This window comes from Rana temporaria, chromosome 2, assembly GCF_905171775.1.
Source record: "Rana temporaria chromosome 2, aRanTem1.1, whole genome shotgun sequence".
Classification (NCBI taxonomy): domain Eukaryota; kingdom Metazoa; phylum Chordata; class Amphibia; order Anura; family Ranidae; genus Rana; species Rana temporaria.
In genome coordinates this window covers 218,298,287-218,325,391 of record NC_053490.1, presented here as the reverse complement: position 1 = coordinate 218,325,391, position 27,105 = coordinate 218,298,287, and the positions used below count along the sequence as shown (strand labels likewise).

The following is a 27,105-nucleotide window of genomic DNA, read 5'->3' as shown; positions in this document are numbered from 1 at the left end:
ATAAGGGCATATCTGACACTTATTGCAGGGGAACATACCCACAGATCTAGGATAGTCTGATAGCCACGTGGCATTGGGTTCTTTCACAAATTCGGATTTGATTAAGATGTCACCAAGACTATGGGCACGTCGTGCCACTAGTTTGGGCACAGCACTGACTATTTTCGAAAGGCCTGGAGCATTAGTTAGAATGCTCCAGTGTTTCTCCAGGGTAGTTCGAACCGAATTTCACTGTGAGCCATATGGAGTTATTATTCTAATGGGCTCATTTAAATTCATGCCAGGTTGATCCAATGATCTCTTTTTGGTCAACAGGTCCACACGATCTCTGATGGCCGCACGTTTTCTGGCTTTTTTAATTTGGCCATGCGAGTAACCCCGTTCGCGGAATCGCATATACAGGTCTTGACTTTCGCGGCGGTAATCGGAGATGTTGGAGCAGTTGCGTTTTATGCGCATAAATTGGCCCACCGGAATACCGTTTTTGAGCCAGTGTGGATGGTGGCTGGTGGCATATAGGAGGGTGTTGGCCGCGGTATTTTTACGAAAGGTGCAGGTACTCAGTTTACCCTCTTTTAGGGTGATTAGTAAGTCGAGAAAGGATAGATGTTCGGGATTGACTGTATAAGTTAAATGAATGTTGCGTCCGTTCCGATTAAGCTCGGTCATGAATTGATGCAGTGATTCGGTGTCTCCTTTCCATATCATTAAGACATCGTCTATGTACCGCCACCAGGTGAGTACATGGTGGCTGTACATAGACGAGGTATAAACATCTTCTTCTTCCCAGAGGCCTAGATGTAGGCAGGCATAGGCCGGTGCCCAGGCCGCACCCATCGAGGTACCTCTTATTTGTCGGTAAAAATTTCCCGTGAATTGGAAGTACTTGTTCATTAGAGCAAACTCCAATAGATCAGTAATGAACTCGTTTTGTGTTCCTGAAAGGGGATAGGTGTTATCCAAGAAGGTCCCAACTGCCCGAATGCCAGTGTCGTGGGGTATCGAGGTATATAATGACTCTACATCTATACCAACCAATAGGCAACCCTCAGGTTGCTGGCAGGTGCCTAGAGCATCCAATTTTGCCAGTACGTGTTGTGTATCTTGTACAAAGGACTTAAGATCGATCACCATCTCCTTGAGCATAAGGTCCAAATATCGTCCCATGCGTTCCAAGGGTCCCTGGCAGGCCGACACAATCGGCCTGCCCGGTGGTTTGTCCAAGTTTTTGTGGACCTTTGGTATAATGTAAAAGGTGGGGATGTTGTACTCGTTGACTCGTAAATGGTCATGTTCCTTAATGGTTAGTAGACCCTCCTCTTTGGCCAGACTTAGTTTGTAGTTTAGTTCTGTAACCACAGTGTTTAATGGATTATGATCCATTTTCATATAAGTGGAAGTATCGCTCAGTAAGCGTTTGGCCTCACTTTCATATTGGTTTGGAGTCAACAGTACAACATTCCCACCTTTATCACTATTTTTAATGACAATATTATTGTCATTCTGTAGTTCTTTCAGGGCCTTCCTCTCACCTGCTGTTAAGTTATCAGTAATTTTTTTGGACCAATCGATCTTTTCCAGATCGATTTGTACCATGTCTAAAAATGTTTTAAGCCATCTATTTTTAGATAGGGGTGGCATTTTGAGCGATTTTATTTTGAGGTTTACCCGTCTAATGCAAGATGAGGGTTCCTCATCCAAGGTCATATTTTCATCCAGTAGCGAGTTCAAGATGTCCAGAATCGCCTGATCCTCATTTTCAACTTGATGTTGGTTAATTACACCGACACCTTCATTCGAGAATAATGATCGGTAATATACCTTGCGGAGGAACAAGGAAATGTCTTTAAACACAGTGAACTCATCCATATTAGTTACCGGTGAAAAGGACATGCCCTTTTGTAGGAGTGTTTTGTGGTCCTTTGTTAAGGTGAAGTCTGATAAATTAATGACCCTCAGGTCATCAAGACCCAAATTTGGTTCTTCACCTTGAGATGGACAGATATTTTTAACAACTATTTTTTCTGGCTTCTGGTATATGTTCGTTCCTGTGTGGTCTGGCATGATTTTAATTGTTTGACATTTGACTTGTGTTTTGGAGGTTGGATTGGGTCGTCGTCCCTCACTTCCCCCTGCTCGTCTAAAAAAATAACCGTTTTGGTCTGGTCGTCCTCAATGTCACTCGGTGGTTTGCGTCGACGGGATCTTGATTGTGATCGCCCGACTCGTGTTGTCGATTTGTTTCGGCCACGACGAGTCGTGAGATCAAAGATTTCCCCTTTCTCAAAATCAATTAGGTCGCGTTTAAATTTGCCCTGTTTTGTTATTTTTAGGTTTAACTGTACTTTTTCAATGTCTTTCTTGAGCTGTTCGTTTTGTTTGACAAATTCCTCCTCGTCTTTTAATTCATCCAGACCCTCAGAACTAATTTTTATCTCCTGCTGGATAGATAGTAGTTGTAATTTCTCTTCTTCAACAATCAAGGCCATGACAGCCAGACCGTGATTTATACATAGCTCCCTCCATTTTGGAAGGAAGCTTTCTGTGTGAAGGTGTTCAGCCGGGATAACTTTGTCCCTTAAACCCCTCGGGACAATTTTATGGGATATATAGGTTTCCAGAGATGTAACATCCCATTTTCTATTCAGGTGTCTTACAAGTAATTTTTTGTGTTCCTTAAATTTATTTTTGATTTCCTCATCTTGGTCCAATGCTTGCGGAGTATCACTGTGAAATGCTGTTTGTATCTCACGATCAATATCATCCCCAAGTACAAAGGCCATATCACGTAATGAAGTGTAGTGAAACTATTAACTGTTGGTTGAAATGGTATTGTGTGGTGGTATCAATGGGCAGACTTGCTAATAGTGAACATAATGATCACAAAATAATGTATAGACATTTAAGGGGAAGGAAGGGGAGGGGGATAGGAAAAAGGCAAGTCTGATTAGTTATTTGATGGGTATGTGTGGGATCTCTCATCAATGATGGAAGTGGGGCAGTAACCATAGCATATATCAAAATTGGTAGGTGGTAAAGATCAGGGGTAAGGGAAGATGAAAATTGATCTTAGATAAGATCATTTGGAAAAGAAAAGGGGTTACTATAGGCTGCACTTAAATGATCCTGATCCCAAAAATTTATAAACTCAAGAGGTAATGTCAAAGAGTTTATTCTGATAATAATTTAATCAGTTGGATCACATTGAATATCACATCACAATTAAAAAGGCATGGTGTTGGGTACATCAAACCATGAGTACACATAACATACAGGACATACAGTAGACAAACATTAACACATGACGCTGTCCGGACTCTGTCGGGGTCAGTCATTGGTTTCAGTCACTATGAACAATTATAATAAGTGTTGGGGTATGTGATGTTCAATACTGGATTGACATGGGACTGCCAATTTTGGCCCTAATAGTATACTAACCAATGACTGATCCCTAAGGGATAGAGGAAGGCGGGGGTGGTGTGTGAGAGGGAAAGGGGGGGGGGGGGAAGTGTGGGGATTGAGGCGATGATGTTGCAACCGGTATCACTAGGCTAGAGAATTAGGTAAAGAACTTATAAATAAGTTTGTCGTTGATGACGGAGTAACTTCCTCACGTGAAGGGTGCAATGATGCACCTTGTCCCAAGATTCTCAGTCCATATTAGATGGTAATGAATCGATGATCATTCGGATGAATGGTTATTCACTTGGTCTGGAATAAGGATGTGTACTGTATGGCCTTGGCAATCAGGGTAATTATTCAATAATTTTGAATGACATTGATGCAGTGCACAGTAAGCTATCAATGATAAATGCATTCAATATCTGGAAATGCACAGATATATTAGTTTAGATAGTGTAAATAATGGGGGTGTGTATAGGTCTCACACCACAATTATGAATATTTTCACCCTAGATAAGCGGTACCATAACAGTACTGCTGCATGTCAAGATATGGTGGTTGATATGACTTAATAACCAGGAGTCATATAAATTATGTTGCTTATCAAATTGAAGCAGTTGAGTCCCCAAATGTATCTTGACACTAGCAGATTGGATTATTAATGAAAATTCGGATGCATATCAAAGTAGCCCAAGGTATGGGAAAAGTAATGCAAACTTGCACGCTGTTGAAGGCATAACCATTTGTGTGGTTAGCACTTCCTCCTAGCAGCACTAGGGTCATTCGTTCGAATTACAACCATGGCACTACCCAACTGTAGTTTGCATGTCTTTCCTGTGCCTGCATGGGTTTCCTCCGGGTACTCCAGTTTCCTCCCACACTCCAAAGACATGCTGGTAGGTTAAAGGATAAGTTCACCTTTCATAACATGTTACACCCATATTCAGGGTGTAACATGCAACATGTTATAAATGCACTGGCCCCTGCTTCCCCTCTGACAGCTAGCGGGGAATCTTCTCCTTCCCGCTAGCTGTCAAAATTAAATAAAATAAAAAAAAACACGCCCGTGCGGGGCTCTGCCCACACGGCTGCGTCACTTATTCACAGCTCTCTGTGAATGGAAAACTACAAAAGGTTTGGCAGCCCTAGTGGCTGTCAGCTTGTACCACGCTGTGGTAGTTCATTCATTCTTCCTGTCAGCATGTATCAGCATCCTTGTACAAGGTATGAGCAAACTGATACAGTGACAGATCTGCAGGAGACCTGCATGGCACCAGCGATCTGCTGATCGCTGGTGCAATGCTTTACAGGCTTTTGCAACAAAATAAATGCACTTTTTTTACCTGCAAAAAAATGTGCATCTATTATTTTGTGTGAAAAGGTAAACTTGCCCTTTAATTGGCTCCTGTCTAAATTAGATCAGGGACTGATGCGAGTGTATAATAAATTGACAGCGCTATATACAGTTCATTTATGATTTCCTGGCCATTTTTCAGAGAATATGAATGATAAACACAAAAATTTATTTCACTCATGGTTAGTTTTTGGCTGAAGCCATTTATTATCAATCAACTGTGTTTACCCTTTAAATCATAATGATAGCAGAAACTACCCAAATGACCCTGATGAAAAGTTTACATACCCCAGTTCTTAATAACGTATATTGCCCCCTTTAACATCAATGACAGCTTGAAGTCTTTTGTGGTATTTGTGGATAAGGTTCTTTATCTTCTCAGATGGTAAAGCTGCCTATTCCTCTTGGCAAAAAGCCTCCAGTTCCTGTAAATTCTTGGGCTATCTTGCATGAATTGCACGTTTGAGATCTTCCCAGAGTGGCTCAATGATATTGAGGTCAGGAGACTGAGATGGCCACTCCAGAACCTTTACTTTTTTCTGCTGTAGCCAATGACAGGTCCTCTTGGCCTTGTGTTTTGGATCATTATGTTGGAATGTCCAAGTACGTTCCATGTACAGCTTCCTGGCTTATAAATGCAAAATGTTCCTCCATTATTTCATAACATACTGCATTCATCATGCCAACCATTTTGACCAAATTTCCTGTGCCCTTGTAGCTCACACATCCCCAAAACATCAGCGATCCACCTCCGTGTTTCACAGTAGGAATGGTGTACCTTTCATCATTGGCCTTGTTGACTCCTCTCCAAATGTAGCATTTATGGTTGTGCCCAAAAAGCTCAATTTTGGTCTCATCACTCCAAATTACTTTGTGCTAGGTTTGAGGCTTCTCTCTGTGTTCTTTGGCGTATTGTAAACAGGATACTTTGTGGCAATTGTGTATTAATGGCTTTCTAGAGACTCGACCATGCAGCCCATTTTTCTTCAAGTACCTCCTTATTGTGCATCTGGAAACAGCCACACCACATGTTTTCAGAGTCCTGTATTTCACTAGAAGTTATTTGTGGATTTTTCTTTGCAGCCCGAACAATTTTCCTGGCAGTTATGGCTGAGATTTTAGTTAGTCTACCTGACCGTGGTTTGGTTTCAACAGAACCCCTCATTTTCCACTTCTTGATTAGAGTTTGAACACTGCTGATTGGCATTCTCAATTCCTTGGATATCTTTTCATATCCCTTTCCTATTTAATACAGTTCAACTACATTTTCCCACAGATCCTTAGACAATTATTTTGCTTTCCCCATGATTCAGAATCCAGAAACACCAGTGAAGCACTGGATGAAATATGCAAGGGTCTGTCAAGAGTCCAGAAACTCATTGACCTTTTATACACACACTAATTACAAGCAAAGAGATCACAGGTGAGGATGGTTACCTTTAATAGCTATTCAAACCCCTTTGGCCACATGTACACTTGGTGTAAACTTGTGTGCATGTTATCAGGCCAAAATCACCAGGGTATGTAAACTTTTGATTGGGGTCATTTGGGTAGTTTCTGTTGCCATTATGATTTAAAAAGAGTAAACAGTTTATTGATAATAAATGGCTTCAGCCAAACACCAACCATGAGTGAAAGAAAGGTTTTTGTGCCTACATATTCTCTGAAAAACTGCCAAGAAATCATAAATTTTGGGTATGTAAACTTAAACACAAGTAAGTACCAGAAAAAAAAAAAAGTTTTTCTTTTTCCTCTGGCAGTATTTATTTTTAACACTAAGTGGACCCTTTAATAGCACAGAGTAACCCAGCTTCCTCACCAGCCAAGGAAGATGCAAACAGTGTACTTTTAAAGAGTTTATGCCTCTTAATATCAAACTTCTAAATAAATCCAAGAAAAACACCTAAAAAAAAGGCATTTAAAAAAACAAAAGTTTATTTATCTGTATTAGCATAGACAGTCATCTACACATACATTTGTCTTTCAGAATTAAATACATGAATGTATAATTATAACAGGCAGGAGAGCAATAGAAAAAAATGTGGATGGCACATTTGGTTACTTTTCATGTAAAACTTTGAATTAAATAACTTGCTTATCCACGTTATTATTTCTGTAGTAATTACATACCAAATAAACCATATACTACAATCATTTTTACCAAAAGTAATTTTGGATGTACTGCTACAATACATTACTTGGTGTACTCTGCAGCGAGGTGAGGAGGTATTGCAGTGGCAGAGTACATTACAGTGTAAAGGGTGTTTCTAGAGCCTATGCATTGTCTCAGTATACTACCTGGTAAGCAACAAGGCTACAAAATTCACAGCCACAACCGATACAGCATATCTACATTATTATTTGCTGCGGCTTCAGTGCATGTCAACTGTGCCTAATGTATTTTAATAAAGATTTTTTTTTTAACATGATAAAAAATTTAGAGCATCATAACACTGTTTCAAGTTGCCTCCTACTCTTCCTGCTAGCAATAGCTAGCTATGTACTGTAAACATGTGCAGAATAGGAAACTTTAAACCAAGGCATGACAGTGAGTGCTTACAATGGTCACTTGAGTGAGGTTTTCTTTAACCTGAGGGCAAGATGACTTACAAACAGAAAAAGACAGAACAACACAAATAATAAAAAGATAAAAATACTATGCAAGAGTGTTTGTGATTTAAGAAGAACCTGTATTTTTAAGACTGTTTCCTTTGTAATGATGGCTCTGTTCCATGGAAGTAATTTTTTTTTTGGAACTAAGGCTTGAAGCTTGAGAGGCCAGAGCCAAGTCCGATGTCACTGTAGTGCTTTAACCAGATACAACTTTTCTCCATGTTCACTAGTGAAAATGGGTGCCTTCTTGTAATGTTCCACCAGTTCATCCAGGCTCTTAAATCTTCTTTGCCCAATACAATAGACACTGTCCACATGCTGTACTTTGAAGTGTTTGTTCTTCCCTGATGCCTTTAGAGAAACTGAAAAATCACTGGGCTGTAAAATAGAAAGCACACATACACAAACATTAATCAAAAACCACATTAAGAGAGAAAAATTCTTCATCATATATCGGAATTATGGCATATTTACAAAGCCAACACAACTCTAAAAGCTAACCATGAATAAACAAGAATGTTCAGCGGAGCTAGAAGTTTGTGCTCAGATGTAGCATACCACATATCCGAAAAGCCCAAAAAGGTAGTCAAACCACACATGCACTCACAACCTCCCTGTAAAATCTAAATTCACCTTAACCACTTGGCGACCGGCCATCTGTAATTTTACTGCTGGCTGCTCATGTGCACTGGGGCAAACTGTCACTGCTGTGCCCACCTGACACAGTGGATTACGGTGCTCAGTATCAGGCTGCGCAATCACATGACACCTAGTAATCCATTCATGACATCATTGTTTACTACTGTGCATGATCTGCGATTAGTCACCAGTAATCACATGGTACCTGGGCCAAACACCCCCCTCCTCCAGAGAAGTACATTCAACTACTCTGATAAAAGCATGTATTAAAAAATAAATAAATTGAAAACAAAAAATTCTACATTTTATTTTATATACATACACCAGTCAGTATCCCTGATTGTCTCCACACCAATCATATGAGGCCATTGTACTGCACTGGTGACACTGTAAATAAACACATTTTACTTGATTTCTTAAATTTTCAAAATTTGGGACAAAATATACAACTTCAAAAAAAAAACTGCCATGCCTTTTACTAAATGCCTTGGACTGTCCTTTCCAAAAAGGGGTGATTTGAAGGGTATCTGTACTGTCCTAACATTTAAGGGCCTCAAGAAATAAGATAGGCCGTCAGTACATCAGGACGGATCAATTTAAATATATACCATAGGTTGTAGACTAACATTCACACAGACTAAATAATATACCTGGATATGGGTTATTTGTACCAATGAAATGTATCAGGACTACATTTTGACCCACAATAAATGCTAAGGTCCCGCTGCTCAGGCGGACATTGTGCCATGAATTGGATGCTGCTGACTAGTGAGGGTGCAGGCTGGGGAAAAGTTCTTCCAGACCCAAAGCGGCTGGGCTATCTCTTCCCCAATTCTACAGACTATATTTTGGCCAAAATTTATGAAGATATAAAAAAAAAAAAAATAACAGAAAACTAAGAAAACCCTTTTTTTCAAACTTTTCTGTATTTTCCTTTTCTTTTATACAGCAAAAAATAAAAACCCAGTAGTGATTAAATACCACCAAAAGAAAGCTCTATTTGTATGAAAAATATAAAATGTAATTTGGGTACAGTAATGCATGAAAACACAATTGCCAGTTAACCGCTTGCCGACTGACTCACAAGGATATACGTTGGCAGAATGGCAAGTACAGGCATATTAACGTACCTATAAGTCGCCTTTAAGAAGCGGCATGGGGGGCGCGCACCCACCACGAGCTCTGTGAGTGTGATCGTGGGTCCTGTGGACTTGATATCCTGGGGATACCCACGATCGTCTCACGGAGAGGAAGAACAGGGAAATGCTAATGTAAACAAGCATTTCCCCAGTATGCCTAGTGACAGGACACTGATCACTGCTCCCTGTGATCGGGAGCGGTGATTAGTGTCATGTCACATGTAGCCCCGCCCCCTACAGTTAGAACACATCCCTAGGACACACTTAACGCCTTCAGTGCCCCCTTCTGGTTAACCCCTTTACTGCCAGTCACATTTACACAGTAATAAGTGCATATTTATATAGCACCGATCGCTGATTAAATGGTCCCAAAATAGCACCAAAGGTGTCCGATGTGTCCGCCATAATGTCACAGTCACGATAAAAAAAAAAAAAAAAAAGCGTATTGTCGCCATTACTAGTAAAAAAAAAAAAAATAATAAAAAAAAAGCCATAAGCTATACACTATTTTGTAGATGCTATAACTTTTTGCGCAAACCAAACGCCTCTATCTATCTATCTATCTATGAATTTTTTTAAAAAAAATTTCCTCAGATAAGGCCGATACGTATTCTACACATGTTTGTTAAAAAAAAAAAAAACGCAATATTTTTTTTTTTGGGGGGGGATATTTATTATAGCAAAAAAGTAAAAAATATTAAAACATTTTTAAAAATTGTCGCTCTTATTTTGTTTATAGCGCAAAAAATAAAAACCGCAGATCAAATACCACCAAAAGAAAGCTCTATTTGTGGGGGGGAAAAAAAGGACGTCAATTTTGTTTGGGAGCCACGTTGCACGACCGCGCAATTGTCAGTTAAAGTGACGCAGTGCCGAATCACAAAAAGTGCTCTGGTCTTTGTCCAGCCAAATGGTCCGGGGCTGAAATGGTTAAAGTAGCACAGTGCTGAACAGCAAAAACTACCTTGGTCATGAAGGAGGTAAACCTCCTGGAGGTCAAGTGATCAACCACTTGTCGGCCGCCCTATAGTAGTTTTACTGCTACAGAGTGGCCACGTTATGCAGAATCAGGTATATACACATGATCCTGCACTTGCAGCAGTCGGGCGCAAGCCTTCGCCGCCGCCAGCTTGCCTCTGCTATACTTCTACACAGCGACAGCTGATCAGCATGTCCGGCAGCACCTGCCGATCTTTTAGGACACAGGCAAAATGGTGATCTGCCTATGTAAACAAGGACGATCGCCGTTCTGTCAGTGGGAAAAGCATTGGTCCTGTATTCCTGTAAAGCAAGGACATTGATCCATGCCTTCCCCTAGTAAAAGCACCACCCACAGTTTAGAAAAACACCAGCTAGGCACAGAGTTAACCCTTTGATTGCTACTGATGTTAACCCCTTCCCAACCAGTGTCTTTTGTACTAGACAGTGCATATTTTTAGCACTCAGGATGGCAGTGCGACATCGGTTCGTATGTCTCGGGAGAAGGGGCTGCTACACAGAGCTAGCCAGCTTGTATATTGTCAAATACAAATATAAAGTGTTGTAAGAGCAATTTTTTATTATAAATAAAATGTGTAAGTATATTATGCTATGGCGAGTTTATATCTTTTTTGGGGATCTTCGGTGATCAAGTCTTCTTGTTGGCGGATCACTTTATTTCAAACTAAGGCTCCCCTGGATCGCTAAAGAGGTCCTGGTTGGGCTTTAAGCCGCAAGCGATAATGACCTTCCTTAACAGGAGGTCCTTGCAAGCTGGTAAGGAAGCACGCTAAGATGGTTGTGTTAACTAAAGATCACGCACTTCATTGGTGATGGATGGTGCGTTTATCATTTGAAAGTCCGGGAGGACAAAATTTTTATTTGGGTACAGAGTCGCATGAACAAGCAATTGTGAGTTAAAGTAGCGCAGTGGCGTATAGAAAAAAACAGCCTGGTCAGAAAGGAGGATAAATCAATTGGAGCAGAAGTGGTTGAAGTCAATGCTCACTAAAAAGTATATAAACGAACAGTGCTGGTGAAGTGAGAGGTAGCCGTTTCCCCCCAGTAGGCATAGTGCTTGCTTTATTATTTACACTTTATATGCTTTTTAGTTATAGGAACTTGATTATCCTGAACAAAATTTATATTAAGCCATGCCTGCTCAGTACCAAGTTTCCCCCTGACATTCAATAGTTCCATTCCAAAGGGACTGGAGATTACTCTCATCTTGGACAGGCCTTGTATACAGCCTTGGCATAGGATACAGGGCCCTCAGTAGATACAAAGAAAGCAATTTGAAGACAAACATATGTACTTTTCCAGACATGTTAGCTTATATTTGTTGGTGAATATTACAGGCTTACTGAAAGGCCACACAGTCCAGATGTATAGCGTGAATGGGCCTTTTTTGCAGCTTCCGTGAATTCTAGGTGCTGCCTGCATGCAGCTCTTAGAAGTCTATTGGGATGCAGCAACTGCACAGATACAACTGGGTCCAAGCGTTGCAGGCATGCGAGTGTGGTTGAGCGGCTCTAAACACAGTCCGCTGTGTCTGTACAGCTACCGAGCCCTAATAGACTTTCATGGGCTGCCTGCACGCAGCACCTGAAGTTACAGTTGCTGCAAACAACCTGCTCACACTACACGTGCATCATTGACTGTGTGAATGAGACCTACATTTTGCAACCATATAATTTTATACGATTGTTCACAGAACAGTAAAATAAACAGATCTTTTATAATATCAAACATTATGTACACATCATAGTCTGTGGGCAAGCACAGAATTTGTTTGCATCCATCTAGACTACTGGACATAAACATAGTAGATAAAATGTGGAATTAAAGGATAGGTTCACATTTGGAACGTGTTACATTGTTATTGTAACATGTTCCAGCTGGTGCCTTCCCCCCCCCCCCCCCCCCCTCACCTTTACCACTCACAGCAGGCAGGGGATCCTCTTCTTGCACCTGCTGTTACATTTTAAAAATGGTGCAGCTGTGTGTGGCTCTACCCACAGAGACATTTATTCACAGGGAACAGTGAATGAATAAACTACAAGTCCCATCTTTCACCGTGGCAGTTAATATTTCAAGTACTTGTACAGCGTCGTTAATTTACGCAGCGCTTTATATATTATACATTCACATCAGTCTCTACACTCAAGGAGCTTACAATCTAAGGTCCCCTAACTCACATTCATACACACTAGGGACAATTTAGACAGGATCCAATTAACCTAGAAGCAGGTCTTTGGCGTGTGGGAGGAAACCAGAGTACCCAGAGGAAACCCATGCAGGCACAGGGAGAACATGCAAACTCCAGGCATGTGGTGTTTTGGTTGGGATTCGAACCAGTAAACCTTTTTACAGCAAGGTGAAAGTGCTACACCACTGTGCCGCCCTAAGTTGGCTTGTAGTTCTCAATTGAGGATGCTGTGAGGACTCTGAAGTTCCTTCACTCTTCCTCGAGCTTTGTAACTGAACACCTGTACAGAGGTACAGGCTCAAAAGCAGGAGGGTGTGTGTGTAGGATCCTGGCACTGCGCTCACAATCTGCTGAACGCAAGTGCAATGCTTTTCAGGCTCCTGTAGGAAAAATACATGCACTTTATTCTGCGATCCAAATCCCTGTAAAAGAACGGTTACATTTTTTTCCCCCGTGGTCCCATTGTATGTAGGAATGGACCCACCCTCTCTTGCTTACTGCCTAGATAACTATGGACTGAACTATGGGATTTGCAGTATGCATAGAGTGGTGAAGGAAGGTGAACTGCTCATTTCATAAAAATGGAAGGGAGAGGAAAAAAAGGAGAGGTTTAAGAGCTGACGAAGGACGTTACAAGAGGGCAAAAAAAAACAAAAAAAAACCTCAAATTTAATGAAAAATAGCTCAAAGGGTTTAAATAATGTGTGTGTATCGGTTATTTTTAGAGCATACAGATATTGATTGGTATCACTTTTAGAATGGGAACATTGCAAAATTATAGACTCACTGATCAAAACAAAAGCTTTGACATCAAGATGTAGTGTCGCTGTATCAGAAGACCTCCACATAAGCACTGGCAATAAACCTGCTAAAACGTGTACATTAGCAAGTTATGTACATTCGTTTTTTTTCCCCCCTTTGCCCAGACTATGGACATTAAAGTATTTACACAATTTTAACAAGCAGTAAAAGAGCTCTGATAAATGCTCACTGACCTCAGTAGTTGCAGGTACTGTAGAGTAATTCATCCTCAAAAGGTCACAACAGAGACTCTGCAGTGGTGTTTCAGTCGGTTTTTAACAGCTTACAGCAGCTGCTCCTTGTTTACATCAGAAGGCTAGCAGGCTGCTGTCAGAAAATAAGGAAATAGGTTGTGATTTTGCTGCCTCTGTTGTGAAATTGGAAGAATAATTTCTCAGTAATGCTTGCAACCACAGAGCTTAGTGAAAACGTGTTTTAAAGCTCTGCCTGCTTGGTAAGAATTTGGTAACATTTGAGTGTTGATTCACACCAGCCTGCAACCTTTTACGATGCAGGTTTGTGTTAATTTCGTCCCAGTGGTAAGGGGGGGGGCGATGTCATGCACAGATAGTTTTTTTTCTGATATTTTTAGAGACAATCACACCGACATATTTTGGAGACATTTTTTTTTTCTAGATACAGAACCAAGACAAAAAAGTCTGCCAAAATTCAAACTTTGCAGCTTAAGATTTCAAGATAAGGGCATGGAGGGGGCAGGTGTACAGCCTGTTGTATTACTTCCATCTGATCAAAAAAATCTTTACATTTGAGACCAAGTTAAATAAAGTACCCTTTTGGAATGATATGGATTTCTGCACAAATTGGTCATAAAATGTGATCTGATCTTCATCTAAGTCACAACAATAGACAATCACAGTCTGCTAATAACACACAAACAATTAAATGTTACCATGTTTTTAGTGAACACAATGTAAAACATTCACAGCGCAGGTGTAAAAAGTATGTGAACCCTTGGATTTAATAACTGGTTGAACCTCCTTTGGCACAATAACTTCAACCAAACATTTCCTGTAGTTGCAGATCAGTCGTGCACAACGGTCAGGAGTAATTCTTGACCATTCCTCTTTACAGAACTGTTTCAGTTCAGCAATATTCTTGGGATGTCTGGTGTGAATGGCTTTCCTGAGGTCATGCCACAGCATCTCAATCGGGTTGAGGTCAGGATTCTGACTGGGCCACTCCAGAAGGCGTATTTTCTTCTGTTTAAGCCATTCTGTTGTTCATTTACTTCTATGCTTTGGGTCGTTGTCCTGTTGCAACACCCATCTTCTGTTGAGCTTCAGCTGGTGGATAGATGGCCTTAAGTTCTCTGGCAAAATGTCTTGATAAACTTGGGAATTCATTTTTCCTTCGATGATAGCAATCCGTCCAGGCCCTGATGCAGCAAAGCAGCCCAAAACCATGATGCCCCCACCACCATACTTCACAGTTGGGATGATATTTTGATGTTGGTATGCTGTGCCTCTTTCTCCACACATAGTGTTGTGTGTTTCTTCCAAACAACTCAACTTTGGTTTCATCTGTCCACAGAATATTTTGCCAGTACTGCTGTGGAACATCCAGGTGCTCTTGTGCAAACTGTAAACGTGCAGCAATGTTTTTTTTGGACAGCAGTGGCTTCCTCTGTGGTATCCTCCCATGAAATCCATTCTTGTTTAGTGTTTTCCGTATCCTAGATTCGCTAACAGGGATGTTAGCATATGCCAGAGACTTTTGTAAGTCTTTAGCTGACACTCTATGATTCTTCTTCACCTCATTGAGCAGTCTGCGCTGTGCTCTTGCAGTCATCTTTACAGGACAGCCACTCCTAGGGAGAGTAGCAGCAGTGCTGAACTTTCTCCATTTATAGACAATTTGTCTTAACGTGGACTGATGAACAGCAACGCTTTTGGAGATATTTTATAACCCTTTCCAGCTTTGTGCAAGTCAACAATTCTTAATCATAGGTCTTCTGAGAGCTATTTTGTGCGAGGCATCATTCACATCAGGCAATGCTTCTTGTGAAAAGCAAACCCAGAACTGGTGTGTGTTTTTTATAGGGCAGGGCAGCTGTAACCAACACCTCCAATCTCATCTCATTGATTGGACTCCAGTTGGCTGACACCTCACTCCAATTAGCTCTTGGAGATGTCATTAGTCTAGGGGTTCACATACTTTTTCTACCTGCACTGTGAATGTTTACATGGTGTGTTCAATACAAACATGGTAACATTTAATTCTTTGTGTGTTATTAGTTTAAGCAGACTGTGATTGTCTACTGTTGTGACTTGAAGATCAGATCACATTTTATGACCAATTTGTGCAGAAATCCATATCATTCCAAAAGGGTTCACATACTTTTTATTGCAAGTGTGTGTGTATATATTTCTTCCTCAGTCTTTGGTAATAAAAAAAAAAACACAATTAGAGTATATCGTTTGGTTTGCCCAAAAGTTATCAAGTCTACAAAAATAGGGGATAGATTTATAGCATTTTTATTGTTATTATCTTTAACTAGTAATGGCAGTGACCTGACATTTTTTAGCGGGACTGTGCCATTGCGGCGGACAGAGCGGACACTTTTTTGGGACAAGTGAAATTTATACAGCGATCAGCGCTATAAAAATACTCTGATTAGTGTATAAATGACACTGGCAGGGAAGGGGTTAACACCAGGGACAAGCAAAACAGTGGTGTTTTCGAACTGTGGGGGGAGTAGAGAGCGGTCTCTAATCAATAGAAATAGACAGACAATCTCACTCTACTCCCCTGGCAGAACGGGGATCTGTTTGTTTACACTGGCAGATCCCCATTCTGCCTCTCTGTGGAGCGATCGCAGGTGGCTGGTGGACAGAGTTCGCCAGACCCGCTGATTGTCCTCCCCGCTAAAGAATGGGCATGCACGTCCACAGATCGCTGCGTATGCATCCGAGGAACAATGACCATAATACGCGCAGAAGAGCCAACCTGCCGTACAACTGCGACAGCTGGTCGGTAAATGATAAAACAAAGATTTTAAGCAATCAGGATCATCATTTTCTGTCGGACCAACACTCATTGGAGGTTTACCTACCGTTTAATCACAAAGGCGGCCCGAATTGGACTGATCGTGGGAAAGGGGCCTAAGGCTGCTTTCACACTGATGTTCTGCAGTTTACCCACACCACGGGTGCAACGCAGTGCACCTGTAGCTTTGCTGCACTTTGCCATAGACATCAATTATAACTTGCAGGTGTGGTGTACGTTCTGAAAGTGCACTAAACCCACAGGATATAATAATAGAAGTATATGGCTCAGTGCAGCAAATCTACAGCAACTAATGTAGGTGCACTGCACCTGAGGATCAGTGTTAAAGCAGCCCAATAACCATTGCAAAACAAATGCTCATGTATGCTCAAACTCTGCAAAACTCTGATATTATGACCATTGCTGTGATGCCCAAACTGTGGTTTTCATAAACTGGCTGTCTTTCACCTTCTACATCTGCAGGAATTGCCACTATCTGCAGGGGTCCCACTCTGTAGGTTGCTGTTCCATGTAGAGTGCATTTGGCATCACTCTGCCTTGGACAGGATCTGGCGCTATAGAGAAGGCCAATTCAGCTCTGCACCATCTACAGCCGTTTGCTTCTTCTCCCGCCGATTCATCCACAACACTGATGTTCTTGGATGGTGGGTCGGCGACCTGCAATCTGGGCTTGCTGACCCACCATCTCAGAGCAGGCGGTCACAGGCCACATCAGAAAACTACTCCCCTGTGCTAAAGGGTTTTCATTACACAAGCACAATTATTTTTAAAAGGAACAAGTCTGTATAGAAATATGGTAGCCACCATTGTGGACTTATTGTCCAGGATTCATACACTGCGGCTTAGGTCTTCTTTGTTCCTTCATCACGGATTCAATTAACAAGAACAATCATATCTCTTAGGACACCTGGTAAACACGTCGACTCTGGGTCACTGGTTCATGAAGTAGTAAAGGAAGGAAAAAAATGCTAGCTTTGGAGCATCCAAAAACAATTTAGCATAGAATGCTACAACACATCTGTCCTAAAGAGTCTTATTCTTTGCATATTCCTTCCAAAAAAGTTTTAAAGGCTCGGATAAAAAGGATTTATTAACTAATTTCCATGAGAAGTGATGTGACATGCTGTATTATGAGAAAGACAACTATGGAATTACTTACTGAAGATTCGCTGTCCCGAATGACAAAGTCTCCCTCCATTCCTCTTTCATTTAGGGCACATTCTGCTTGATGCCTTGTAATTCCTCCATAGTACCATGCTTTTCCAGCAAAACGTCCTGTACAAGCAGGGCCAGTGTAGCTTATTTGATGAACATGTGAACTATTTAAAGAAGGACCATCACTTAGAATTATAACATAGTTTTTAGGAACAAGGCCAATCTGCCCACTGGAGTTTTTACATTTCCACCATTCAGGGTCATTCTCAGGCTTCTCAATTACTTCCATTATTTCTCCTTTTTCAAAGTTTAGCTCTTCTTCAGTTACTGAACTAAATGGGTACAGTGTCTGAACAATATGGAGAGTTTTAGTGTTTTGCCCATTGCTTATTGATGCACCTTTCCTCAAACTGAGAAAACTGGGTGAATCTGCTGTAGCTTCATCACATTCTTCCACAACATAATTTGATGGAAACCATCCAACCTGTCCATTGAGTGTTCCACGCCACCAGCCATCACTACATTTTTCCATAACAATGACTCTTGCACCCTTCCCAAGAGAAAGCTCATCATCTCTTTCTGCCGTATAGGCAAATTTTACATACGCTGGAATGTTCAAGTCATAGATTCGTTCAGCACTGGTACCATTTGATGAATATTCTGCATCAGTACTCGGAGTAGGTGAAGCATCTCTAGTGCTAGTCTTTCGCTTCGTCTTACCCAGACCTGAAAAGTAATAAGAATATATGTGTTGCTTGCAGTCTAATAGTAAAGTGACAGTAATGGTTTGTTGGTAAATGAAAACATCTGCACTGAACATACTGCCCAATAATGTACATTAGCAAAATAAAACATACTACTTAGCAGGAAGCAGAGCCCACATATCTAGTGAGCAAATATGGATATCCTCATTTACACGCTAACAAAACTACACACAATTGGTATTGTGAGCACACTAAGGCTGGCCATGCAGTATACAAAACCATATAATAGGAGGTCAAACCTAAACACTTTGTATGCAATCAGGCAGGCCCTTGCACCATATAGTTGAAGGAAAATCTAAAGAAAATTGAATAAGAAAATTGTATAAGGTAGGCCAGATTTACATACACTTAAAAGCTTGAATATTAATGAAATGATAGCTGGGCCCCTCCCACCTACAAAAGATTAAATACTGTTCACTTTGATAAGCACTATTGTTGGCCAGTGAGACTGCCTAACAGGATCAAGCCGTCAATCCAAGGACCAGAAAATTCAGGCGGGGAAACTGAACTTGATGAAGGATCTGATGGCCCTTAGACATGCATATGTGCTTCCATCATGGATTAGCTTGTCTTGAAAAAACGTCCCTCCTAAATAGTCAATTTTTTTCTTTTAAGCGACGACAGTATTCAGAAAATTTAAGGTTATATTGTTTAAAAATAAAAAATGTAAGCCAGGAAGGATAACCTCTCCTTGAATATTATACAGGATTTATAGAACGCCAACAATTTGCACAGAGCTTTAGAAAATAAATTGAGACTAAGTTACAATACAGTTGAAGACAAAAGAATTCGAGGTGCCCTTTCTTCAATCTAAAGAGAAGGGGAAGTGATGCAAATGCTAGCTGCTGTGTGAGATGAGTTGAGAAAGTATGATTCAGTTGCTAGTTAGAGGCGAAATAAGCTTGCCAAGAGAGATGAGTTTTCAGGGATTGTTTAAAGGCAGATTAGGAGATAGGTTGCGGTAGGTAAAGCTAGATAAAGGAAGATGCTCTTGGGAAGTTCAGAACAGGACACATGCATGAGAGGAGGCAATGACGTTAGAGAGCAGGAGGTCTTGGAAAAAGCAAACTGGACAGTTTGGATGATATTTTGATATGTGGTTGGTGATGTAGCTGGGAGCAGAGTTGTGGATGGCTTTGTAATGAATTGTTAATATTATACATTTGCAGAGTTGGGCAATTGGAAGCCAGTGGAGGGATTGGGAGTGGGTGGCTGCTGGCCGGCACCTTGCTGTAAGTGGGTGGCTGCTGGCAGGCACCTTGCTGTGGGTGGATGGCTGCTGGCCTCAGTGGCCTGGCACCTTACTGCGGGTGGGTGGCTGGCTGGCGTGTCCGTCTGTCGAGACGACATTGTGTGCCACACTGGGTCTGCAGGCTTCTGGGCCCCAACCCGCGGAAACCAATATTAGTAATATCGGTCTAGTTTGTGACCAATACCGATTTTTCAGAAAATGCTGAAATCGGCCATCCCGATAATTGTCGATCCCTATTGAATTGCACAACCACAGGGAATTCCAGGTTTGTAATCAACACTCCTCTCCTACTAATCTAGGAAGGAATGGGGAAGGGTTTGAAGAAACAAGCTTAATGGCCCTTTTTATGTCCTGCACATTCTTCCCTACCCGTGACAAAGCTTCTTGAAAGCGTATTTGATCCCAAACCCAATTTTTTTTTTTATATATTGCAGTTTACCAATCCCTTGATTAGGTGCCTAAATTTGTTTTCTTGTTTCAGTATTTTTCCTTTTAATTATTTTCACATATTTTCTGTAACGCACTCCCTTTCCCTATTTGGCTACACTGACTCTTCCAATGTATCTTTTGAGAGCGCTATGGTTGTTACCCAGACTGAACTACAAACATGTCTGCCTTTGTTCATCTCCATTATATGATAAGAGTACTAGTTTACAGAACAAATAAGGTTTTTGCTTTTTAATTAATCTCACAAGAAGTGGCAAGGACACCACATTTCTGTACTAGCTGAAAATGTTTTTAGCTTGAAAAAGGGAAAACTAAAGCAGTCACCATCTCTCAGAACTGATATGCTGCAAAATACTACATGTTTGTTCTTGGGTTTAATTAACCGTTGAACATTGTGATCCATGTTGTTCACACTAAAACATGATATAAAACTTAGGTAGACCAGGAAGGGAGTTGTAATCTATATGGTAGTTAGAGGACCATGTGCATGTAATCATGTTTAATAAAATGCCATCACTACAAAAAAATCCACATTTTACAATCAAAACCAAGTGGTGGCACCTGTAATAAAATTGCTCGTCATCTTGTAATTCCTCTGATAAAATCAATTTGAAAACATTTCTTTTGTTAACCACTTCAGATCCGTAGGACGTCCTGGGACGTCCTGGACTTTGAGCGGTGATATCTGAATGATGCCTGCAGCTGCAGGCATCATTCAGATATCGCTGTTTTCAGCTGGCGATTCTGTGCACCAGAAGAATGATCAAAGCGGCGGTTCCGCCACTCGATCGTTCTTCTAGGCAGCGGGAGGGGACGTCCCCCCTCCCGCCGCCATCCGGTGCTTCTCCGGGCTCTCCCGTGCCATCGGGGGCCCGGAGAGCGAATCGGCCGGCGCTCGTTGTTGAACCATAGAGATGACTGGTGACCAGACAGTCACAGTCATCTCTATGACCGTCGGAGGGCCGGGCGCGACGTTATGACGTCACGCCCGGTACCCAGAAGTAAACAAAGCCGCTATCGCGGCTGTCGGCATGTAAATCTGTGAATTTTTTTTCACCTATTTCATGCTTGTAAGCCTGTAGGAGAGATGTGGGGTCTTATTGACCCCACATCTCTCCATAAAGAGGACCTGTCACACTGATTCCTATTACAAGGGATGTTTACATTCCTTGTAATAGGAATAAAAGTGATCAAAAAAAAAAAAAAAAAAAGTGTAAAAATAAAAAAATGAAGTAAAAAAATAAAATAAAATAATAATAAAAAAAAAATTTAAAAACGCCCCTGTCTCGGTCGCTCGCGTGCAGAAGCGAACGCACATGCAAGTCCCGCCCACATATGTAAACACCGTTCAAACCCCACATGTGAGGTATCATCGCGTGCGTTAAAGCGTGTGCAACAATTCTAGCACTAGACCTACTCTGTAACTCAAAAATAGTAACCTGTAAAAAAAATTAAAGCGTTGCCTATGGAGATTTTTAAGAACCGAAGTTTGGCGCCATTCCATGAGTGTGCGCAATTTTAAAGCGTGACATGTTAGGTATCTATTTACTCGGCGTAACATCGTCTTTCACATTATACAAAAAAATTGGGCTAACTTTACTGTTTTCTTATTTTTTAATTCATGAAACAGTTTTTTTCCCTAAAAAAGGCGTTTGAAAAATGATTGCGCAAATACCATGTGAGAAAAAAAGTTGCAATGACCGCCATTTTATTCCCTAGGGTGTCTGCTAAAAAAAAATATATAATGTTTGGGGGTTCTGATTAATTTTCTAGCAAAAAAATTGTGATTTTTACATGAAGGAGAGAAGTGCCAAAATAGGCCCGGTAACGAAGTGGTTAAAGTGATACTATAGGTTCACGTAAAAAAAACAAAAAAACAAAAACAAACATACGTCACACTTACCTCCACTGTGCAGTTCGTTTTGCACAGAGTGGCCCCAATCGTCCTCGTCTGGGGTCCCACGGCCGCTGTCGCAGCTCCTCCCCACAATAGATAACCCCCTCTGGCAAGCTCTCTCCCAAGGGGGTTACCTTGCGGGCACACTTTCGTGTCATACACCCGGCGTACTTAGCTGATGAGTGTATGACTCGGCTACGCCCCCGTGTCATTGGATTTGAGTGACAGCAGCAGGAGCCAATGGCTGCACTGCTATCAATCTATCCAATGAAGAGCCGAGAAGCCGCGCGGAGAACGACACGGGATCGTGAACACAGAAGTTCGGGGTTTAGGGGGGCCGGACAGTGCATGGTGTTTTTTCACCTTAATGCATAGGATGCATCAAGGTGAAAAAACACAAGGGTTTACAACCCCCTTAAGGCCTCATGCACACTGGCCATTTTAACAGCTGCTGTTTTTGGATTCAGACGGGGTTTTTTTCTGCAACCAATGAACTCCCCATCGTGTTATCCTATGTGTCCAAGGACACCTATAGGTTGTTAGCAGTTTTTGGCAAGGGCGTTTTCTGTCTGGAAAAAAAACCTGGAACTAGTGGGTTTTGAGGGGGAGTTTTTCAGCTGTAAAAACGCTCCAACTCTGAAAAAAAGCTTAAACGCCCCAAAAAAAGTTGAAAAACTTGGCTATCCTGCATTTAGCAGTTTTTGAGCTATAAAAAAATAAAAAATGATCATAATAAAAAAAACTCACTCTACAACTACAGTGTTCTACAGCCAACATTACTGGCTTTTTTTACAACGTCCAGTGAGCATGAGGCCTACTGAAAACACTGGGCAATTAAGAGAAGTAACTTTGGTGCCCAAGATACTATGTAGAAAAGGAAAGAGATTATCGTTTCAGTTTTTAGCGCTCATGTTGTACGAGTCCAAATTCTATTGGAAAGGAATCCTCTAATGAAACAAATGAGAAATGACCAAACTGTGTAAGGCTACCTAAAAAAAGGATACTATAACTTCCTTAAAACAAAACTTTAATAATGCTGGCTATTACTTGACACCAAAGATAAAGACAAAATACTTATTGGGTTGATATACACAAATTATGGTTAAGGAACATAGTGATCAACTTAAAAAAAAAAACACACACACTAAAAAAAAATCTTACCTAGAGTGTCCTTTAAGTTCTTAACCAATGAACCCTTTTTTAAGCTATTTTTCCGCTCAACATAATTAGATGGGACATATCCTGTCTTGTTGGATGTATTTCGCACCCTCCACCACGTTTTAGAGTCATCCAATAGCCATAGGCGTTCATTTTTCTTGATATCAAGTTCTTGGTCCTGTTGTGCCATATAATCCCATTTGGCAATAACAATGACCTCTTCTGTCATTTTTCATGGAGTCAAACTGTCAACAAAGCACAACTAGTAAGATAGCTTTTGTAAGGAAACCGAAGACATGCAACATTTTACCACAGTGCATTGAGAGGCAAAGCAAAAACACTTTTTTTTCCCTTAACTTTTTTTTTTAAACTGTGCAATACGCTGAAATGGCCATCACATCACCCACTTCCTGCAGCACACTACAAATAAAATGGATTGTTGCCCACATACTAAAGGGTGCCATCTGATGTGCAGACAGCATACACAAAAACCAAAAAGTTTGAAGCTGATTAGGTCCCTTATTATTTTCTCTCCTACTTACAGGCCTCAATAGATGGATTATCAGTCTTGTGCAGCCTGGTTAACTTATAAAACTGTCTGGTCATCCTCTAGTCTAAGCAGGCAGGGGATCAAGGGAAGCCAATTTGAAGCTTTTATTGTATAATATTAAAGGGGGTTGTAAAGGTATTTTTTTTAAATAACAAACATACCATACTAACCTTTACTGTGCAGTTCATTTTGCACAGAGTGGCCCCGATCCTTGTCTTCTGGGGTCCCTCTGTGTCTGTCTCGGCTACTCCCCACAACAGCTAATCCCCGTTCTGGGAAGCGCTCTCCCAAGGGGGTTACTTGCAGGCGCGCTGCCGCGATACAGTCTGCGGCCATAGCCACCGACTGTATCACTCAGCCCGCCCCCCGTGTCATTCATTAGATTGACAGCAGCGGGAGCCAAATGGCTATTCTGCTATCAATCTCCAATGAAGAGCCGCCTCAAGCTGGGGGAAACCATCGCAGGATCGGGCCCACAGAGTTTCGTGGCTCAGGCAAGTAAAACAGGGGGGGCTGGAGGGCCCGAGAGTGCAAGGTGTTTTTTCACCTTAATGCATAGGATGCATTAAGGTCAAAAAACACGAAGCTTTACAACCCCTTTAATGTTTATATTTTGGGTTTCATAAATGTCCCATTTTTTATTTCAAATAACTTTTTTCCCCCCCTCTTATTGTCTGAACTGTATAAGCCTCCTGGTGTATGAACAGAATATATGTCAGGAGTCTGCAGCAATTTGATACTGGCAAGCTTTTGAGAACACAATCTCTTTGGGTGCCTCCAATAACTCAATCCCACCCTGGGAGTCCTGAGGTTTGTAGCAACCAATGAAGAGTGAGGCCTCGTGCACACACCAGCTCAAAAAGCTTCTTTTGCAGACGTTTGAGCTTTATTTTTTTCTACTTCTAAACGCCCCTCCATGTTAAACGTGTGTCCATTCACACATAGGCATTTAGAGGCAGATAGAAAAAAAACATAACTTGTGTATTCGGGGGGGAATCTCTCTTCAAAGCACTGTAGCCGTTTCCTGCTCCATTCTTCTGTTTGCAGCCTGATAACTTCTGACAAAATCTCTGTCACATATGATAAATACAGCCTGAGTTTTGTGTCAAGGAGAATGCCATTAATAGATTAGCAGAGCCCTGAACGATTCAATGAACAGAGCCAAAAACCTATGAGGAGAGGGGATGTGTGCCTTTCCTCCTAACAGCCGCCTTGGCTGTATGCCCAGACTTCACTGCAGTGCTAACCAGGAAGAGAAAAATCTAACACGATGTGCACTTTCTAAACAGTATATAAAGCGGATTATATATATATATATATATATATATATATATATATATATATATATATATATATATATATATATATATATATATATATATATACACACACACACACACACACACATACACACATACACACACACACGTAAACCTTATGTAGGGAGATTTGTTTCATCACTGTGTATCACCTGAGGCAACACTTCACTGGGTATATGTGGGAGTTTACATCCACTTTAAACATTTGTGAAATTTGTAAAGAAGTTTGAATTGGTGTTATCGCCATATGACTTTCTCTATATGCCCATGTGTCCAGTAGGTTACAATTTCGATCCTTTAATACCTTCTGTGCAAATTCTCAAAGTAATGAAGCATCTGTGATTTTCTGTTTTGAAAGCTACAAGCATTCAGAGCAACAAGTCACGAAAACAGGTGGCATATTTATATGTACACCGAGGTTAGGCATATTGCTATACCACTCATTCCAAATACACACAATCCCGATCATTAGGAAATACATTATTTTGTACAATAGACCTCTGGAAGCATTGAATACGGGAGACGTTGTTGCTAAAGTGGTATTAAACCCAAAGCCAAAAAGGTAATATATTGCTACTTACCAATCATTAGATGTGGTATCTGCATTAGTATTCTTTTTAGGTTGTTTTCACCTAAAGATCTGGCAAAGTAACACCTCCTGAATTAGAGTGCCTTCACTCTGGATGAATAAAAAAAAAAAAAAAAAAAAAGAATCATTTGCGTAAAAACAGAAACAAACTAATACATTTGTAAAGGAGCTTGTTCTTTTGAAAAACACAGTGGGAAAGAAAGCCTAATAAAGCCATCTCATCTAGGGAAAAAAATAATTAAAATGTACACACACACTATATATATATATATATATATATATATATATATATATATATATATATATATATATATATATATATATATATATATATATATATATATATATATATATATATATATATATATATATATATATATATATATATATATATATATATATATATATATATATATATACACACACACACACACACCACTTCAGGGAGAACAGCTGCAAAGTACAAATAGCCAGATCCTTTAGTTCCACATACAAGAACTTTTAGGCTAGACACAGTCACTTTTCTTGAGCTCAAAGACTGACATTTACTGATAGAAGTATAGCTTTTTTAAATATGGAGAAATGCCAGGAACAGTATTCATGCATGTAGATTTCTAAATTAACACAAATATCCAACCTAACTTAAAAGGGGTCGTAAAGCTTTGTGTTTTTTCACCTTAATGCATCCACCCCAGCCCACCGTTTACTTACCCGAGTCCTCGAAAATACTGCGTCGTGAACGCGCTGGCTTCTCTGGTCTTCATTGGATGATTGATAGCAGCGCAGCCATTGGCTCCCGCTGCTGTCAATCAAATCCTCATTGACGCGGCGGGCCAGGGGGCTACGGCTGCCGACTGTACCACGGTTCTGTACGGCTTTCGACTGTATCACAGGAGTGCGCCCGCAAGCTAACCCCCTTGGGAGAGTGCAACCTAGAGGGGGGGTAGCTCTTGCGGGGAGGAGCCGAGACAGACGCTGGGAGACCCCAGAAGACGAGGATCGGGGCCACTCCGTGAAAAACGAGCAGCACAGTGGAGGTAAGGTGTTTTTTCACACTAGGATGCATTAAGGTGAAAACACACAAAGCTTTACAACCCCTTTAATATAATCCAGTTAAAAGACAATATGATATGTCCTGTACTGTAGGAATAGGAAAACAATTTTGACTGGAGGAGGGGTTTTCAGTGCAATCATCTGGTTCTACTAGAAGATACAGTATCTAACAAATCTGTTTTAAATGCAACTAGAATACCTGAATTTAACTTGATTTCTGCCTTTTGTAATTCACTTTACAGTGGCAATAGAAGAAGAAATGGCAGTGTTTGAGGCAAATTAACGTCCTGCATTCACCCGTGCTAACAAGGTATATGCTGACAGAAGGAGCGCAGAGTAAACCTCATCAGTCTGTTGCTCCTCATTCGCTGTCCATTCACAGGCTAGGGGCCAGGAGGCGACGGGTGACTGGGCTGTGTTGCTTACCTGCAGCAGAGAAAAATCAAGTAAAAAGAAAGAACTGCTGTACGGCAAATGCTGTGTTACTCAGGACTGTATGACATTGTATATATATTACATACATACATACATACATATACACACACACGTTTCAGGGGGGGGGAAACATTCCACCCCCCCCCCCCTGAGTATAACACGCAGGCACAGTTTACAATCTATTTTCAGGGTAAAAAAGTGAGTGTTATACACCAATACAGTAAAATTAGATAGATAGATTTTTTTTGGTAGGTAAGGCAGGTTCTATGTATGTCTTTCAAATACTTCGCTCTTTACCTGGAAAGGCTGCAATTAAATCAGAGC

At 40.9% G+C, this 27,105-nt stretch overlaps 1 protein-coding gene across 3 annotated transcripts in view; it reads right to left on the bottom strand.

The window, feature by feature from the left end:
- Positions 1-6,669: 6,669 nt before the first annotated feature.
- Positions 6,670-27,105, bottom strand: part of NCK2 (NCK adaptor protein 2) — an 89,277-nt gene continuing 68,841 nt past the window's right edge. Inside the window, exons 3-7 of one of the 3 annotated variants that reach the window (XM_040336447.1) lie at positions 26,546-26,772; positions 25,286-25,383; positions 22,839-23,080; positions 17,322-18,043; positions 6,670-7,747 (exon numbers count right to left, since the gene is read on the bottom strand). In XM_040336447.1, the coding sequence (XP_040192381.1) occupies positions 7,553-7,747; positions 17,322-18,043; positions 22,839-23,064 (1,143 nt within the window). In that variant the 5' untranslated portion in view covers positions 23,065-23,080; positions 25,286-25,383; positions 26,546-26,772 and the 3' untranslated portion in view covers positions 6,670-7,552. Of the gene's footprint in view, positions 7,748-13,413; positions 13,463-17,321; positions 18,044-22,838; positions 23,081-25,285; positions 25,384-26,545; positions 26,773-27,105 lie in introns of those variants that run through there. The other 2 variants (XM_040336450.1, XM_040336448.1) reach the window with 2 other exon arrangements.